Genomic DNA, 18,219 nt, shown 5'->3' with positions numbered 1-18,219 from the left:
AAGAAGTGTGCCAATTAATGTCATACCGTAACAGACTCATAGCTAATTTGTGTTGTCTTTTTTACTCCTTACCACAGAGCAGGCTACTCACATGCCCATGTTGATCCAGTTCATTATTCGTCAGTTTCACTTTTTCAAAGGACACCATCTGCTTTAATAATTGTTCCCCTGTAAATGGAGAATCAGGGTGCACATACAACCTAAACAAACAAACAAATAAACACAGAAGTATTACAGTCAGATTTGTGTAAATGGTACTGACTTTATAAACATGTATCCACACAAAATTAAAATAAGTCTTATGCCTTCACAATATCCAATGGCCTCACCAAGAGGTATTTTCTCAAATCTTAGGACCATACCGATCTACCAGCAAAGCAAGAGTTATAGGATTCCCTTAAGCTGCATCCATGAAATATCATAACTACTAATGAAAAATTATAGAAGACATAACTGAGTTCTTCACCCACTGGAATATAATGAAGAATCCATCTTTTTAAAGACTTTATCATTCGCTAAGCATATTATTCTTTTATAAGCATAACTAATTGTATCTAAGCAGCGGATAAAAATAATCTAAAATGGAGACATTATTTCACTGTTATGTCTTTTTTCCAAATGAAAAATTGATCATGTCTTCCAGCAGCTGTACTAGTAAGCGCTTAAAATAATGATGACTCCAGCTCAAAGAAAAAGACATACTGCAATTAGAGAACTAGTCAGGGAACCCAGATAAGTTGTATTTTTTCTTAGCATTAACATTAAGCTTGGTAATTATTTTCACCTGCACTGGATCACATTAGTTGTGATGAAATTAATAAGAAGATAAAGGCTGCAGTCAGATACAGTGGTTTGACATGGAAAAAGAAATCATTGCCTCTATGTAGTTAACAAGCTGCTACTTGGGAAAGCTGGCAGGATGAAAGGAAGCACAGAGGATGTGTGAGAGGCTTATGTTGTGACCAGAACAATTACAAGCGCTGGGCTCTTTAAACGCAGCTAGCATATATAACTGAAAATGATGTAATGCTATTATTTGTTTGTGACTTTTAATTAAAGGAAGTTGTCCCAGATCCTCAGCTGGTGTAAATTGGAGTGATTCCATTTAAGTCAATGTCGATTAACACCTTCTGAGGATCTGGCCCATTCTCTTCAGTTGACTTATTTGGCCCAATCTTAGAATGCTCCCATTACATCTGTGGGCCAGGTCTGAGACCCATGATAGAAATTACAGCTAATCTCTTTCAATGCACGATTGCTTCTCTAGATGCTTCTTTGCCCCAAAAAGAGTGCTGGCTGTACACCATTGAGTGGTAGGTCCCTGGTATCTGAAAGAGGTTGTGGGATGGCAAAAACTGTGCACCATACTCAGTGTTGTTGACTCTCATGGTTTTATTATGAGACTTGTGATAAATGGTGTTTATCTTAAAGCCCCAGCTCTTGGAGTCACGTTATTTCATGAGAATCTCAGCTTTCATTTTAAAAAAAGGTCTTTAGTCCTCATAGCTGTAGAGAAGAGATTAAAAAAATGTGAACCCTACTGGCTCAAAAGCCAGAAGGTAAATAAAAAAGAACCCAAAATGTATTGTTTTTAATCTCATGATTTGTAAGCCGGTCTCGTGATTTTTGGGAGCCTGACTCATGATTCTGAATGGTTGGGTTTGGCAATACTGCACACCATTATCACAGAGAATCAGTCTTACCAAGATATGACTAACTAGGACCAAAGAGCCAAACTGTTTCAGACGTATGTTTGGAGAGTGAGTAGAGACCATTCTGTGTTTATCTGCTGGGCACAGTTACCTTAAACCAAATGCACGCAGTTAACTCTTGCCACAGCTATAGGGGCTATACATTGGTTGAATACTAACAGTCACCCTGATGGGAAAGTCACGGAGTGAAATCATTCCCCACATCCTACCCATGGTTGCTTGCACATATCAATGTGCACTGATTTTGCCTGTGGCACCATAGATCTCAGCCACTTTTTTGTATTTTAACTCACTGGTAATTTTCTCTTTACACATTTGCATGTGCCTTGCATTGTACAGAAATTTATGGCCCTACATGTTTGAACTGTACCGATCTATAGACTTCTCCCATAACCAGATCTGGTACACCAGACACAGGATGATTCAAAATTAGATATAGTGGCCTGCTGGTGCACAGAGAACTGATGATAACATGCATACACATGAACAAATAGATTAGAGAAATAAACACAGACATTCCATTGGAATACACAGTACTCCCTCGGAAGTTAGTGAGCACTTTGTTATGAGAAGTTGTTCAGTTCCATTTACAAAGATTTTAGGAGCCACATTTTGATATAAATTTATGATTTATTGGAAGTTATTTTATATTGCCTGCAACAGTAGTCAAGGTTTAAGCTGACTACTTTAGGTTCCTTATAGTGTATTTAGCTTTCATTACATTTTCCTTTTGTTCAGTTTGTTAATATTGGGCCTAATCCTGGAAGCCCTCCAGGCATGTGACTTTTAACTGACTTAATTTGTACTTTGTACAGACAGAAAGTTGGCAGAATCGGACTCAAATTGCTAGTTTGAAAATGTAATAAAAAAAGTTTCTTTGCTACTGTTTGCTACAAATGCATAAATATTACACATTCAATCCCCAGACCATTATGGGTTTGTTAGGCTAGCCACATCACCGAAGCAAAAACATTTCTCAATGCAAAAAAGGGAGAGGAAAGAGGGAGGGTACAGTGTAAAGGTACATGCAGGAATTTTTAGGACTGGTATTTCTTTCAAACGTTCTCTGTAGCTTGTAAGACAGAAAGAAAAAAAATTCTATCCCTGGAAGCACTTTAAAAGCTTTACAAGGATTTTCTGAAAAGTGTTTTTATTCAAGTCACATAACTTGATTTAAATGTTGACAGCAGGAAGAAAAGGATATAATTGTTATTTGTAGTGAAGATCCATGAAGGGATAATCTTCCCAGTGGCATCATATAGTACTTATTAATTTCAAGTACAGTTGTTGTTCTAGTGTTGAAAGTTATTTTTATAGTAAAATAAAGAAAAGCCTTAAGGCCCTAATCCTGAAGCAACTTACACATGTGCATAACTGTACTCCCGTGAATAATCTCATTGACGTCACTGAGACTATTCATGTTGGTAGAGTTATGTGTGTATGTATATCTTTGAGGGATCAGCATCTTAATGCCATAGGTTCTGTCTGATCCTGCAAACACTTAAGCACATAGAGTAGCCCCAATTATATGTCTCATGTTACTAAAGTTAAAGCCCAGGTGTGTTTGCTGGCTTAGGATCTTAGAAATCATTTAGGTGAAAATATAACCACTGACTCCTGATATTGGGAGCAGAACTGAACTCCAATTTAAGTCAATAGGAATTTAACCTTTAATTTCAATTTGAGCAGGATCAGGCCCTAAAACTTTATTAGGTGTAAATACAGTATTAAAATCTTGATTTTAAAAATAATTTTATATCATGTGCACCCGGCACAAAAATATAAAAAAGAAAGGGTCATTTGTTTACCTCTGTGGTCAGCAGCCGAGATTTATGACAAACCTACATAAGTTGTGGGAATTCCCACTACATATCTACAAAATATTGTGTAAAGTTTGTATAGAGTAATCTAGAAACCCCATAAAATCCCACAAGACCCCATAGCATCTCAGAAAGTACCCGAGGGATTCAGCAGTTTTTAGCTCACAACACTGCAGTCAGATTATTGAGATTTAAGAGAGCAAAGAGAAGGCTGCAAGAAATCAAAAAAAAGATATAGATGGGTAAACACCACTTTAAAAAACAACAATTGTCAATTACTTACTTGCAGCAATAAATTTAAACAGACCTTATTTGATAAAATGTTAGCATTGACACTCCAAAACCAGCAACAGATCAGTGTAACACAAAAACACCAGAGCTTCCCAAATCATGCCATCCTTTACAGATATTATGTTCCTTCTCCCACAAGGAAAGATGATATTTTTCAATATGAAATAAAACTGTGAATAAGCAGCAAATTATAGTGTTAACAGAAGAGATAAAAGAACAATCTATAGCCATGGTTTATGATCAATATTGTTTTGGTTAAACATGGTGAAAATGAAGCAGGGACTGTCATTTACTATATGCTTATACAGATCCTGTACCTGATTGGGACCTCTAAGTACTACCACAATACAAACTTTAAACAATATTGATAATAAAATCATAAAGGGCTTGACCATGGTCCCATCAAAGTCAGTACAAGTTCAATGGGCGTGAGATTAGCCTCTTCATGTCCACATAATATATTAATCTGAATTTTTTTAATGAGATGATCTATATTACCTAGCTACAAAACCTACATATGGATTATTAGCATATCCAAAGAGATCCAAAATGCACTGGATGCTTTACAGACAAATAAGAAACTAAGAACCCCACCCTACGGCCATTTGTGTACTTTCCTGGATTATTATTATTGATGTTATTTTGACGGTAAACTCTTTGGGGCAGGAACCATCTTTTTTGGTCTGTGTTTGTACTGCACCTAGCAAAATTGGAGCCCTTACATGCTACCACATACAAATTAATTAATAAAGAAGAAAAAGAAAAAGAAGAAGTAAATTATTGTTTTCCCTGAAAGCAAACACAACTGCTAACTTGCTGAATCTGATGTACCTTTGTCATCCGAGCATAGACGTTTTTTCACTGGTACAAAACCTGAACTACCTACCAGAGATCAGCAGTCTGTGAGACGTCATGCGTTCTGTAGGACTGCTTGCATTTGGCCCCATATTTGCACACAAGAAAATGCTTCCATTTTTTCCTACTTATCTTAGGTATTTCTAATGTGCCTGTCTTTATAGCGTCCAAGGCTCTGGCTCTGCATTTAGAACTCTGCAGGTGGGCCCCAGTCCCCAGGCAGAGCCCCGTTGACTTCAAAGAGGTTCCTTGTGGACACAGGAGTCTGATCGCATGGTTCTCAATGCAGGCTTGGGACTGTGACCCTAAGCACCCCTGTATTCAGACTCTACACATGGCTGCAATGATGTTTGTACAAAATATACCTTGTAAGGTATCATTTCAAAACTAATAACACACTGGTCATTAATATCATTGTAAAATGCATGTGTTAACCTTACATGTGAAGTTATGTATTCCCTCTGTATAATGTTACTAGAGAATGTTTAAGACAAAGACAATCTAGCCTAAGTAAAGGTGATAAACAGGTTTGTCCAAGAAGGAACATTGGTTTACCTCAATTTACATATTAACCATAAACAAAGCTATCAAGCTAAACCAGTGGAGTTGTCTTGAGCCTGAACTCAAGAGACAGAGAACTGACATGACTCCTACCCCCAAGGCAGACACAGGAGACTGAATCCCCAGAAGGCCTTCCTGACTTTGAGAACAAAGACAATTCTTTGGGAATGTAAGGGAAAGAGAGAGACTCCATCTTTATCTTTCACCTAAAAAGACAAGAGAAATCAGCACCTCATATTTCTGAGAAAGGTCCTGACAGAGAGAGACAGTCAACCATGCATGACAACAAATAATTGGTGAGAGAAACCATCTTAAACAAAGACTGTACCTTGCTACATTAACTTTTAGATGTTTAGATGCATTTTCACTTTTATTTGCTTGTGCCATCTCTACCTTTATTTCTTTTACTTGGGATCACTTAACCTATGTCAAGTTGTTAATAAACTTGTTTTATTTTAATCTAAACTAACCAAGTACTGTGTTTGAAGTGAAGTAGTTGCTTAATCCAGTTAATGTGGCAAGCTGCTGGGTATTGACTCTTTAAGGGCGCAAACAAACCTTATTATGTCTCTGAGTGGTCCAGGAGAGGGCAGGGCATTTCAGGGCAGATGGTTTGGGGGAAATTCGGGACTGGGGATATGTTGGGATCACTTGGCTTAGAGGTAACCAAAACTGGTGGAGACCAGAGTGTTGCTGTGGTGTAACAAGCAGGCTGCTGGAGTCAGAGTTGTTGAACTAGGGCTTATCACACAGATACTCAGTGCATGCTTGTATGCTGGGGGAGAACATCCAGACAGGAAGCTACAGCAGCAGCTCATTTTAAGACACTCAGGGTTACAGGACAAGCAATAACACAACCTCTCACTGGCCTGAGTTGCAGCCCAAAACGCTCCAATTCAGAAAATCACCAAGGCATCTGCTTAAGTCTTATTTAAGTCGATGGGGCTTAAGTATGTCCTTAATTCCAACCGTATTCAGCACAGACTTAAGGACATGCTTAAATGTTTTGATAAATTGAGACCTAAGTGTTGAAGCCTAGCTAGTTCTGTACCGAAGCTGTGGCAACCTGCCTGCATACATGTTCCACAATGAGTTCATAACCATGTTGTATCACTTGCGGTGAGGCAATCGTTTTAGAAGTGAATTGTCTGTTTTGTTCATTGTGGAAAAGGGGTTAACTTGTTTAACTTTATTTATTATTCCAAAGTTTCAGAAAACCTAAATTTCCTGAAAAAATGACCCGTGTGTGTGTGTGCGCGTTTATATTGGATACATGCACACTAGGCGACATCAGAGATGAGTATAGTATGGTAGTAAACTCATTAATTAGAAAACATTGGTCAGTGATTAGAAAATAATCTGGCATGTCTACTTTAAGTGGTATCAAAGCTGTAATTTAATATTTCTACTGGCATAGAGCTAAAGGCACCTGGATTGCTTTAAAAAGGAGGCCCAAAGGAAAAAAGTCATAACAAGAGGAAAATAAATGTCTTTTTAAAAGTTTCCTTCTCTTTCGATCGTCAGAACCATTTTCTGTAACTGATCCTCAGGCCAAATCCTGCTTGCCTTTGGAACCTCTAGCATAAGTCAAATATTTGGCTCATGTATGGATACAGGACCGGACAGTGCACCACTGAAATTAATGGAGTGCTGCCATCTGCTCCAGTGGGCACAGACTCAGACTCTTAGAGCACTGTTTGCAAACAGCTTTGCAAGATCATTCAAAGGTACTTTTTCAGCATTTTTTTGTAAAGAGATCAGCTATGAAATGAACAAACCTTGCAGGAAGCGGAGGGTCAGCTTTTCCAGCTACCAACCAGGAAGATCTGTGGTAAGCGTATCTATATCTCTTATTGTCCACTGGGACTATATCCATTAGCACGATGTACCTGGCCTCAGGATCCACTCCCGAAAAGGAAACCCTAATAGTAGGAAACATTCTCCTGAAATAGAGGGAAATTAGAAAATAAATGTGAACAGGCAGCAGAAAAAAGGAGCTTTTGAAATGTTGCTCCAAATTTAAAAAAAAAATTACATTCAAATCACCAGGAAGAAAGAAAAATTTCAAAATACATCTCTACTCCGATATAACGCTGTCCTCGGGAGCCAAAAAATCTTACCGCGTTATATCGAACTTGCTTTGATCCGCTGGAGTGCGCAGCCCCACCCCCCCGGAGCGCTGCTTTACCGCGTTATATCCAAATTCGTGTTATATCAGGTCACGTTATATCAGGGTATAGGTGTATTTATATTTCAGTTTGACGGGCATTTAAATCATCTGTACCCCTATAAAATACACATAGAACTGATACCCTGAAATTAGAGTAATTTTTTGAAATAGGAGGAAATATAAATTTCTATATGATATATATTTTCTGCCTGGGAGTTAAAGTATAATTATTCTAATTTCAGAGTATCATTCCTATAGACACAGTGATTTTTTTCATAAATATACATATATATATTGGAGCTGGGAAAATACTGCAAAAACTATTTTCATTAGTATTTCTGCAAACGTTGAACTTATTTTCTTTTACTCTGTTAATGTTTTCCAGAAGTATTCTAGCAAATGATCTTTATTTACAAGAACTCTGGTGAAAAATGAATTTTAAGACTAAATGCTCCAATATTTACCAAAAATGGCATAGTAAATTGCTTAAGTAATAAAAACGCACACTTCAAATTGCAAATGTTACACCTGACGATGCAACACAAAACATGCATTGCTATTTGATACTTACAAAAATCATATAATCAGATAATTAAACCACTACCAAGTGACTTACATAGTTACCAAACATTACACAAATTGTGAATTTTCAAAACTGTTTTTGACTGACCTAAAAACCAACCTATCTTATCTGGAGAAATTTATGAGTAACTTAAAATAAATATGGGGGAGTTGCACATGATTTGTGAACCTAAAAAGGACACCTTTGTCAAATTTATATTATGATTTATTTCTCCGGGACTCTCTCTATGTGTGCACAAATATGCATCTACAAAATAATAACACTAAGTAACAATTTTTAAAAACTATATAACATCACAACACTACATTCGCAAAGATTACCTGTCTAATGTTGCTCTGGATTACAACTAATTAAGGGCCCAATTCTGCTTCGACTGAAGTCTATGGCCATTATGGCTTATCTCTTGTTATTTCTGCATCTTTTGCACCAGATCCTGCCCAACTGTCAACAAAGGGCTTGAACTTACCCACTGAATCAGTGGGAAGTCATGCAATTAATTTCAATGGGATCAGGATCAGCACGACCACAGAACAGACTCTATCATGTGCATAGTCTACAGGCACTTTCCCAAGCAGGGACATGTCCCCTAAATCAGTAGGGCCCCAAATCCAAAACCCACTGAAATCACTAGAAGCCTTTGATGGGGCTGGAGGGAGTTGCTTCTTAAACTATAAAGGAAAGGAGACAAAGCAAAGTGGAAAGCATCTTCCTTAAATCTGCAAACGGGACATTGGAAGCTCAGGTTTTTAAGGTCTCCACAATAATCCAAATACATCTTAAATTCCTTCCTGCATTTACAAATAGCCTATTAAGGTCTAATTCATTGTACCTCTCTCAGTGCTTTTGAGCCTGTCTATCTGGGCCAATGTTTGGGAGCAACCTCTACTCAAAGGATCAGAACCAACAAGTGTTCAATGCTAATGGCTTGGGGAGCACGCCTCTCCAAAGTGAAAGGCGGGAATCTCCTGCACAAGTACTAAGGGGATCCGTGGGTGGGAGGAAACTGAATGATGCACCCTTCCCAACAGCTAACCCGCTTCCCAGGAGCTCTGGGTAGGATACTTGCAGCACCCATTCCCCAGCACAAACTGGTGACCCAGCACCTAATGGGCTGTTGATCGGTCAGCGGATTGCACCAGGCGCTTTCCCCTCCAGGAAGCTCCATGGTGTCTGCGTGACAAAGAACCAGCTGGCCCCCTCTCTCTCTCTGAGTATGAGAGGGATAGTGTTGGCATAGAACCTGCAGGGGGCGCTAAGGGACTCTATAGTAAACCCAGGGCAAACAATTTTAAAATAACTGGGATTTTAAAAAAAATACTTGTTTCGTTTGGGAGTTCGGGGTCAAACTTGTCATTCTAAAAACAAATGTAAAATAGTATTTTAGACAATGTAGCGGGTTGGGAGGGGGAAATGCATGCAATAGTTTAGCACTGGGTGCAGACAGTGCAAATTGGGAGGATGACCCCGGATGTGGGCATTGCTCAGAGGCCCGGGGGAGCGCCCCATCCCGCGGACTGGGGGCCTCTCTTCCCAGCTCAGACGCACACCGGGACAAGAATAAGCTTGTGCTTTGCAAACACAGTCCCCTCCGCTTAACACCGGACGCTGCCTGGTAGCCCCAGCGAGTCCCAGGGCCCTTCAGCGCCTGCGGGCTGCTCTCATCCGCCTCGCCCGGGTAGCCCGGCCAACCTGCCGCTCACTGATGAGCCAGCGCTCGCGGGTACTCTGCCTCCGCTCCACCTTTCCGGGTGTAGGGCGAGTCCCTCCCAGCCCTACAGCAGCTGTCCGCATAATTCCCTGGGGGTTTCTTTACAAATCCCGTGTAACAGGCCGGCAGCAGGGGCGAGTAAACCAGCCCCCCACTCTCCCCGCATGCTGTTCTCCAGCCTTACCTGCCAGACTTGGTGATGATCATCTCGGTGCCCAGCTCGTGGAACTTGTCCCACAGTTCTTTGGTCTCCAGGCTGCAGGAGATCTTGGCCATTTCCTCGCTGGGGATGATGGGGGTGGTGGGGATGAGGGGCTCGGTGCAGAGGGCGGAAGGGCTGGCGCTGAACTCCCCGTGGGGATCCAGGCTGGACAAGTCACTCAGGGGCTGAGCGCAGGAGGATTTTTCAACAAATTGTTCTGAGAGAGAGAGAGATGATAACGAGGAGAAACGATCAGTGCTTTGAAATATAAGGCATTTAGGTTCTGAGCCGTGTAGACAAGGACTTCATCAGGAGCCAGTAATGCAATGGGCTCCTGTCTAAATCTAAACGACGGAATGGGGCCAGGTCTTTTCAAAGTCACTAAAGATTTTGGGGTGTGTAACTTGAGACGCCTTAAAATGGGCCTGATTCTCAGAGTCCCTCTTAAAGGGACTGCTCTTCAGGTGTCACCCGGACGCTGAATCCCTTAAACTAGCTGGGGGGGAGGGGAACTTGGTCCCTGGGAATATTACCTACTGGAGACACTGAACATGAACTTGTTTCTGGTGTAGTATTTCCAATGGACGAAACAAATGCAGCCCGTTCAGTATCATGGACATTCCCGCATCCCAAATGACAGAGTTCGCAAAAATAGGAAGCTGAGTAAGTCACAGCTCCCAAGAGGGGGAGAAATTTCTCCCTCAAACGGACAAAGAAACGGAGGAGAGAAACCCCGGCTTTCCCTACATCTGAATCTCAAGAATGTCGATCATTTATATACAGTGAGCCCAGAACCTTCCCGAGCCCAGAAAGCATTTCCAGAACTGAGTGTTCAGAGAAGAACATAAGAGCGGCCACACAGGCTCAGACCAATGGTCCATTTAGCCCAGTATCCTGTCTTGGTGCCTGGTGCTTCCGAGGGAATCAGCAGAACCGGATTAAGTTAAAAGTTTCAAAAGAAAATAATCAACAGGCGAAGCGACTGGACTGTATATTTGCACTGGCTTTCTACCCTCGTGTGACCAGAGATCTTTGCGCGGAGGGCACCTCAAACACACAGGAAAGCTGATTGTCCAATATCTCCTGCTAATAGGGGATTTCAGTGGAAAGGTCACTTTGCCACTGACCACAAGATGACTAATTCTCATTAAAACAGGAGCATTCGGCTCCAGTTTTGATAAGGGCAGACTGCGCAAGTCAATGTGATTGAATGCAGGAGAGTTTTCTAATTGTTCCCATTATCATAACCCTTAAAAAAGAAACTACTTGAGTGTGATGCGGGAGATATTTTGTGGGTAGAAAATGTTTTGTGGGCGGCATGGATATAAATATAAAACAGAAGCCAACATAGTAAGAGGGGATTTTGAAGTCCTTACAGAGATTCATTCGTGTTCTTTCCCCCCTTCCCCTTTGTTATAATTACAGCTTTGCGGGTATCCTAACAAGGTTGACCAAACACTTCGCCTTAAATAATTTAAACGACTGCGCTTACAGTAAAGGAAAGAGAAGAAAAATACAGCTAACACATTCTGAAACCAGTCAGTAAATTTGCCAGAATACATGATTATTAAACAAACGATGCACATGTGTTGTTTGGAAACAGGCGTCCTCAAAAGAGGTTTTAAAAATAATCTATATCTGGCGTTGGGATATTTTGCCCATCAGTAAATTATGGATAATGTTTTGTCTAGGATAAAGGTATGTACAAACAATTCAAACTATTATTTTCTTACTAAAAACGTACACGTTTTGTAAAGTACATTTAATAGTTTAACTTAATTGTCATCTGGAACGAAACCAATTCTAATAATAATCTCTTCCATGTTATGTTAGGACTTTAACGAACTTCACTGTCCTGGTTTCATTTTATATGATCTTGGATCAAAAATACAGCAATGTGCTTGTCATACTATTTGAATCTCCAGACTCAAACGAACTTTACTTGAACAAATACGCCATTAAAATCACAAAGCAGCGATTTCTCCCCCAAATCCTCAAAATAAAAATATTGAATGAGGATATTTGGTGTACTAGGTGATTTTTTTAAATCTCTTTTGGAACACGAATAGAAATCGAATATGACTTGAAGAAGTATTTCCAGTAGACATAGACAAAAGCAGTGAATAATCCAAGACGAAGTTAAATATGGGATTCTGTGTCAAGCACACATTTTATAACGTATCCGGCCTACATCACATCATAAACCAAAAATTAGAAAACAAAAAGAATACTTAAAACACACGAAAGATTTGTAGATCAGCCAGCGTATAATTTTATTAGATGTAGCAGATATCAAGCGATCTGGCAATGCTGAATCCGTCCAATTTTTGGTTTAATACTATTCATGTAGACCCTACAATTCTGGAGAAAGTCTTTTTTTTTTTTTTTTGTAAATTTTCCTGCGAGTTTCTGGGTATAGCCATAAAAAGTCTGGACGTTCAACTCAGTCGTCTTGAATCAGATTCACTAAAGGGTTTATATAATTTTAAGTGAACTCATTTACTGAAACTCACAATGACTTACTATTCAAAATGATTATGTACTAAAAATATATAATCTGATTTTTGTTTCTCACGAGGTGCATAGGCTAAGTAATCGAAGGATAACAAACAAAAACTTTCAGAACTGTGTACATAATTTTTATTATTATAGTGTAATAATTGTTTTCGGGTTTTATTTGTTGTACTTTTTAAAGTACAGGTAATTTACATAACAATTTAAAGTAATGTCTCTTGCATCATTCACGTGAGTGGAGAGAAACGTAACTGCCTTCTGCCTTCTAGTCTGATGTTTTCTATAAATGGTAACGGTTGTTAAATAAACAGTGTAACTAAAAGTGGAGGAATTTAGAAAATGGTTACTGGTTAATGTTCTAAACTACCTCGACTGAAAATGACGGCAGTAATAAAAAAAAAGATGGCTTTGTGATAAGGTTTTAGCTTCTGTAAGGAAAATAAATATTAGAACTTAAAACAGAAGAAACAAAGGTTATTCTTTGATTTGTGCAGCAGTCTAAAGAATTTCGCAATTAAACAGAAATATACATTTCTCTTACTGGTGCTAGTTATTTATTAAAATTACTCATGGTCTCACATTAAATGCAAGTATGCAAATGAAAATATGAATGTGTATATCATGCAATCTAGCTTTATAATTTGCTAAAATTGGATCCCAGATTGGTTAACTTGCCCTTTTATGTACAAGCTTTGCAATTATTATTACTCCCTCCAAACCTCAGTTTTCAGTGATATCCGTATTGGCTGCACTGGGTTTTGGTGTTCTTCTGAGAGAAAGCCTCACCTTAAAAAAGTAATCAATGCCACAAGGAACTAACTTAAAATATAGGAAAATGGACAGACAATATTGAAATGCGTTAGTATTTCTTTAACCAGACTAAAAAGAACACACAAGGAAAACCAGAACATGGACCAAACTCAGCCTGGATTCTTCACACATCTGCAGCGTACAATTTAAAAAAATTTCCTTTACTTTCTTTGCTCCGTATCTGTTTGCTTCGCGACACTGTATTCTGACTTTCAAAGAATTAAGTGACACGCAACGCCCCTCCCTCCCAATAGACATTTGACTTCATTCCCCTCTAGCTACCTGCTTCCTGCAATGGATCAGAGATCCATTTGGGCAGGAACGACCCAGGATCCAGTCCTGCGGCTGAGAAAGGAACAGCCCAAGAATACAACTTACCCAGAGGTTTGATGGTGCTCTCTGCACTTTCCTTTTCTTTCGAGCTTCCACTTGACATGAGCGCAGCAATGGAGAACGCGTTGGCTCTAGAGGAGAGCTGAGGTTTGGGGGATGCTGTGTACTCCATGATCACAGAGTAAATCCTACACAAACCAAGCAAGAAGGTCCTAAATTGATCCCCAGCTTCCAGCCAAAAAAAAAAAAATCCTACAAAACTAAGCAGCGGAGCCAACCAAGAGAACACAGGGCCAGCTACTCGGCCCGGGAACCAAACTTAGGATAGCTTGGGGAACCGGGGGAGGCAAGGAGACACTGCGGGGGCCCAACACTTTGTGTGTATGGAGAATACCTAGGATTTCACAATGCCCGCGGGGTCGGATCTAAGGCCCCGGACAGGATTAGGTTAAACTGTCACCATCATCTCCCGGGCGCTGCGTTAGATGGCTCCCTGCGTGTGAGAGAAGCGAGTTGGCTCAGGCTGTGGCGGCTGCTCTCTGCGGGTGGGAGCCGGAGCCCGCAGTGGCTCAGAGGGCAGAAGGGTGGACACTGCGATCAGTCGCACACTTTCCTCCGCCTTAATTTGCTGGCTGCAGAGATCCTATCGGCTGCTGGCCAATCGGCTCCGGGCCACGTCAAGGGCTTTCTGATCCTCTTGATAGGACGTGGGAGGAGGGAGCCCTGAGCTCTTTAAACTCCCCTCCCTGCCTTCCTATGTCTCTAGCCAAGAGGAAAGGAAGGAGCGGAGCAGGAAGAGCCGATAGACTGCAGCGGGTCACACACGAGCTATTCAGAGCAATCGCTGCTTGGAAGGACTGTCTGTCAGAGAGGTTGGATTTTAGGGGACCGCTGCGCGTTCCAACCCAGCCTTTGCCCATGGGCAGACATGCATTTTCCACAGCTGGGATGGTCGCTCACTAGTGTGTGGAAGACTGTATGTTACAGAAGCACGAATCTGCCCCTGCATATGTTGTAGTGGCCTTACTGGCCTAGTTTTACTTTCGCTACATTGCACTCTCCAGCCGAAAACGTAAGAGGCGTTCTTATACCCGGATGGGATTTATTAATTACTGATTCCAACCTGAAACTTGTCATGCCCAATTTCAATGCAATACACACTTTTCTGTACCAGATACAAATAGACAAGGAGCTTGGTTGTTTCAAAATGATAGATACAATACACAACCATTTCCAACAGCTGACAAATCCACCTACCTGAAAATTAATTCATTCATTTGGAGAGGATCTAATCCATACCTTTTTTTTTTTTTCATTTTGGAAATAAAGGTGATAAAAATAAAGGTTGCTCTTCTCACTCAACATTTACTTTTCATAATATTCTTATTTATAAGATATTTTCTATATAGTGTTGTGATACAAAGATTAAATATATGTTTTACATGGCAGATCATAAGAGAACAAAAACGAGTGCTGGGCTACTGCAAATACACTGTAGTGTGTGCGCACCTATTTACCCTATTGAAAAGTTTCAAAAGAGCCTTTTTGATTTAGTGTGCATGTATAATACTTTTAAACATTTCCTAAATACCATGAAAAATGGTTCCCTGGATGTCTTGGCTTGTAATGCGTTTTAAATGGGTATTTAAAGACTGGAATAGTGGTTTCCATAAATACTACATGTTTCACAAATTAGTACATTCTTTTGCTTTATTTTTTCCTAAAAACTGGAAGTCCTTGTAAGAAATTAAATACTCTAAGCATTGATCAGATAATGTTACATGTATTAAATACATTTACAAAAGCAGAGAAAATCAGTGTTACGCCTGACACCCATCCTGAGCTCTGTGGTGTCTTTTCTCCAGCTAGGGATGGAATCAGTGGCAATCTTTACAATGGATTTCCTGAACTGACACCACCCTTTAGCTCTTTGATTTTATATCTATAGCTATATGAAAACACACATGGCTTGAGTTTGATATGCCATTTAGATATGTATTTCATGAGTGGTGCAGCTGCGAGTTATCACCCATAAACCCTCGTGTACGTTGCATTATATAGAATATGTTCTTATTTCTTTATTCTTTTTATTACCCACGCCCCAATAAACCCCAGTGAACAGAATATTTGTGGGAGTAAAGCGAGCAGGATGTTGGTCCACTCTCATTTTAACTGCATGGAGCAGCTGCTTTGTCATTTTGTCCTCTTTGTTGATTGTTTATATGTACGGATGGGATTGGTTAGTTCAGTTTAGACGTGCTATTGGTCCCGGTCTTTCTACACTAGTCCCATAATATTATTTGATTGGAGGATATCAGAATCAGGTGCTCACTTCCAGGAGCCCCAGTGAGCAGGGACCATAGTTCCAGCCTGCTGTATTTCTGACTCAGACAAACTCCGATTGAAGTCATCGCCCCAGTGAGAATGGCAGAATCATGCCTACATTCATTTCAACTAACCTGGGATAATTAACTCCACTAAAACAAGTTGATGTTCATCAGGTGAAGCAAGCAGAGAACATCTGCTGCGTTTTATTATCGTCTTGATGACCTAATCACAGACTTTTGTAGGAGACATTGTTTAAATATAGGTAACTAAAGCTGTTAAAAATTAGTCTTTTAACTATGATCTAGTCCCATACGTATCCGTACACAGAGAAGTTATAGCTAAATGGGTAAATGTAGCTAGTTTCTATAAAAAGTGAACAGAATCACAGGGGCTATGCAATAGTGTAATTAGAGAGATGTTGCTGGTGGGATTATCCATTAATATTTCTTAGGTCCCACCACAATTATGCACCATCTCGTCACTGTTGAAACAATCGTAGTATCATTTACAATGCGATAAAACGATCAAAAACGAGTGCCTTATTGCTTTGCAATGAGCGAGAGCTATTCGTGTCATCATTTATTTCTTCCTGTCATCATTTCAGTTACATGCACCTATAACAATTGTCTAAGATTAAATGCCCTTTTAATTAATTAATTTGAATAGGCCCCTCCTAAAGTTTAGTAATCTTTACTGTGGATTTTAGTGTGGTTAATCAACAATTTGGGACCCAGTCTTGTCCAATGGGAGTTTAGCCAGAGCCAGGCGTGCAGGATCCATCCATTAATTAGTATTTTTCTTTCAGTAGGTACAAAATGAGCTAAGCAAATCTTACAGCATAAATTGTATAAAACTCCTGTCCGAGCTCCCTGCTTTGCAACTCTTTGGTTTTCCTTTAGCATATCCCTCTTTGCTACATTTTGTCTTTACATGTCTTCCTTCGGTGACAGAAGGAAAGCAATAAATATGTGTTTAAATGCCTCTTACCTTTACTAGACCACACTGTAACTAAAGTATTAAAGGGGGACGAGCTTTTTCCCACTGAAATCAGTGCCTGAACTCACCCTGACTTCAATGGAAACAGAACCTGGCCTTTGTTGAGCAGCGAAGACATTTTCAGGGTGGACCACTACATGAGTTGCAGTCCTTGTAAAATTTTGCATATAAACATATATCTTCTGACATTTAAAATCTGGCCTATTTAAAAGACACAGGCGGATACAGACAACCTGAACAATAATTAGCCTCACACCCTAAATGTCTTGCTCTTTGTTTTTTTTATTTCTGAACAGAAACCACTGGTAGAAGTAACGTCGAAGCGCTTTTAAAAATTAACATGTTCCCATCAACTAGCATGCAGCCAGCAGGTCGGTAACATACCTGCCCAGGTAGCCTGAAATTCACGCGGGCTGTGGTGGGGTGACAGGCCGGCCTCACTCAGCATGGGGTTGCTGGATTCGCTCTGAGTCCAGCCAGTCTCGGGAACTGGGAGGAAGTGGTCGGACTTTGGGGTGGGGTCAGATACTCCCTGCGTTGGACAGGACTTGGTGGCTATTACAGTTTGTAATGGGTGTTCGTTCGGGGTATCCAGGCAGTCCGGGACATATACCTTTAATCTGAGTAGCACTCTTGCACTAGATTTTGGGGACGTTCATTGCAGGCGGCTCGGATGGGTGGACGGGGACGACTGACAGCGGGTATTATTTTGGGCAATGTGTCCTTTCGAAGAATACGGATCGTGCGGCGGCTTTCCCTCAGTCCACTTAAACAGCAGATTTCAACGCACGCTGCTGCATCTCTCAAACCTTGCCTCGCTTTCTACTTTATTGTAAAGTTTTGCTTCGATTTAGTGCTACTCCGGTAAAACAGGGGTTCCCAACATGAAACTCTATAGAGGTGGGAATTTTTACTTCAGTCCTCTTCCTTACAGGGGAAAAAACCAATCAGGAATTACTGGGACTGTTGTGAGCTCTCTCTAGACTGGGGGAGGCTGGCGGGGTTGTTCTGTATGCGCCCTCTGATTTGAATGGAGACAGAGCGTTCGGATTACTGGCGGATACAACCTAGCAGCACATTTTCGGAGGTGACGAAGAGATGTTAATTACATTTCCCTTCTTCAACAGCGCTAGGTGTTAGCTTCTAAACTTTAAAAAGAAAAGTGACTTTATTCCACCGGGCACGTAGCTCGTGTGCCTATTAGTGCCTGTGTTTCAAAGCAGGCTAGAGTAGCCCCCTCACACCATAAATTGTTGTACAGATACTTTGGAGGTTATTGAAACTATGGGCAAGCCACCAACCAGCCTTGTAAAGAGCTGGACATAAAAATGGGACC

General features: G+C 40.4%; 1 protein-coding gene across 1 annotated transcript in view; it reads right to left on the bottom strand.

The window, feature by feature from the left end:
- TBX20 (T-box transcription factor 20) overlaps positions 1-13,731 on the bottom strand; it is a 44,725-nt gene extending 30,994 nt beyond the window's left edge. The window contains exons 1-4 of the mRNA XM_065399363.1: positions 13,605-13,731; positions 9,885-10,119; positions 7,018-7,182; positions 92-200 (exon numbers count right to left, since the gene is read on the bottom strand). Of these exons, the coding sequence (XP_065255435.1) occupies positions 92-200; positions 7,018-7,182; positions 9,885-10,119; positions 13,605-13,731 (636 nt within the window). The remainder of the gene's footprint in view (positions 1-91; positions 201-7,017; positions 7,183-9,884; positions 10,120-13,604) is intronic.
- Positions 13,732-18,219: the final 4,488 nt, after the last annotated feature.

This window comes from Emys orbicularis, chromosome 2 (assembly GCF_028017835.1).
Source record: "Emys orbicularis isolate rEmyOrb1 chromosome 2, rEmyOrb1.hap1, whole genome shotgun sequence".
NCBI classification, from domain to species: domain Eukaryota; kingdom Metazoa; phylum Chordata; order Testudines; family Emydidae; genus Emys; species Emys orbicularis.
This window is presented reverse-complemented; position numbering and strand designations above follow the sequence as displayed.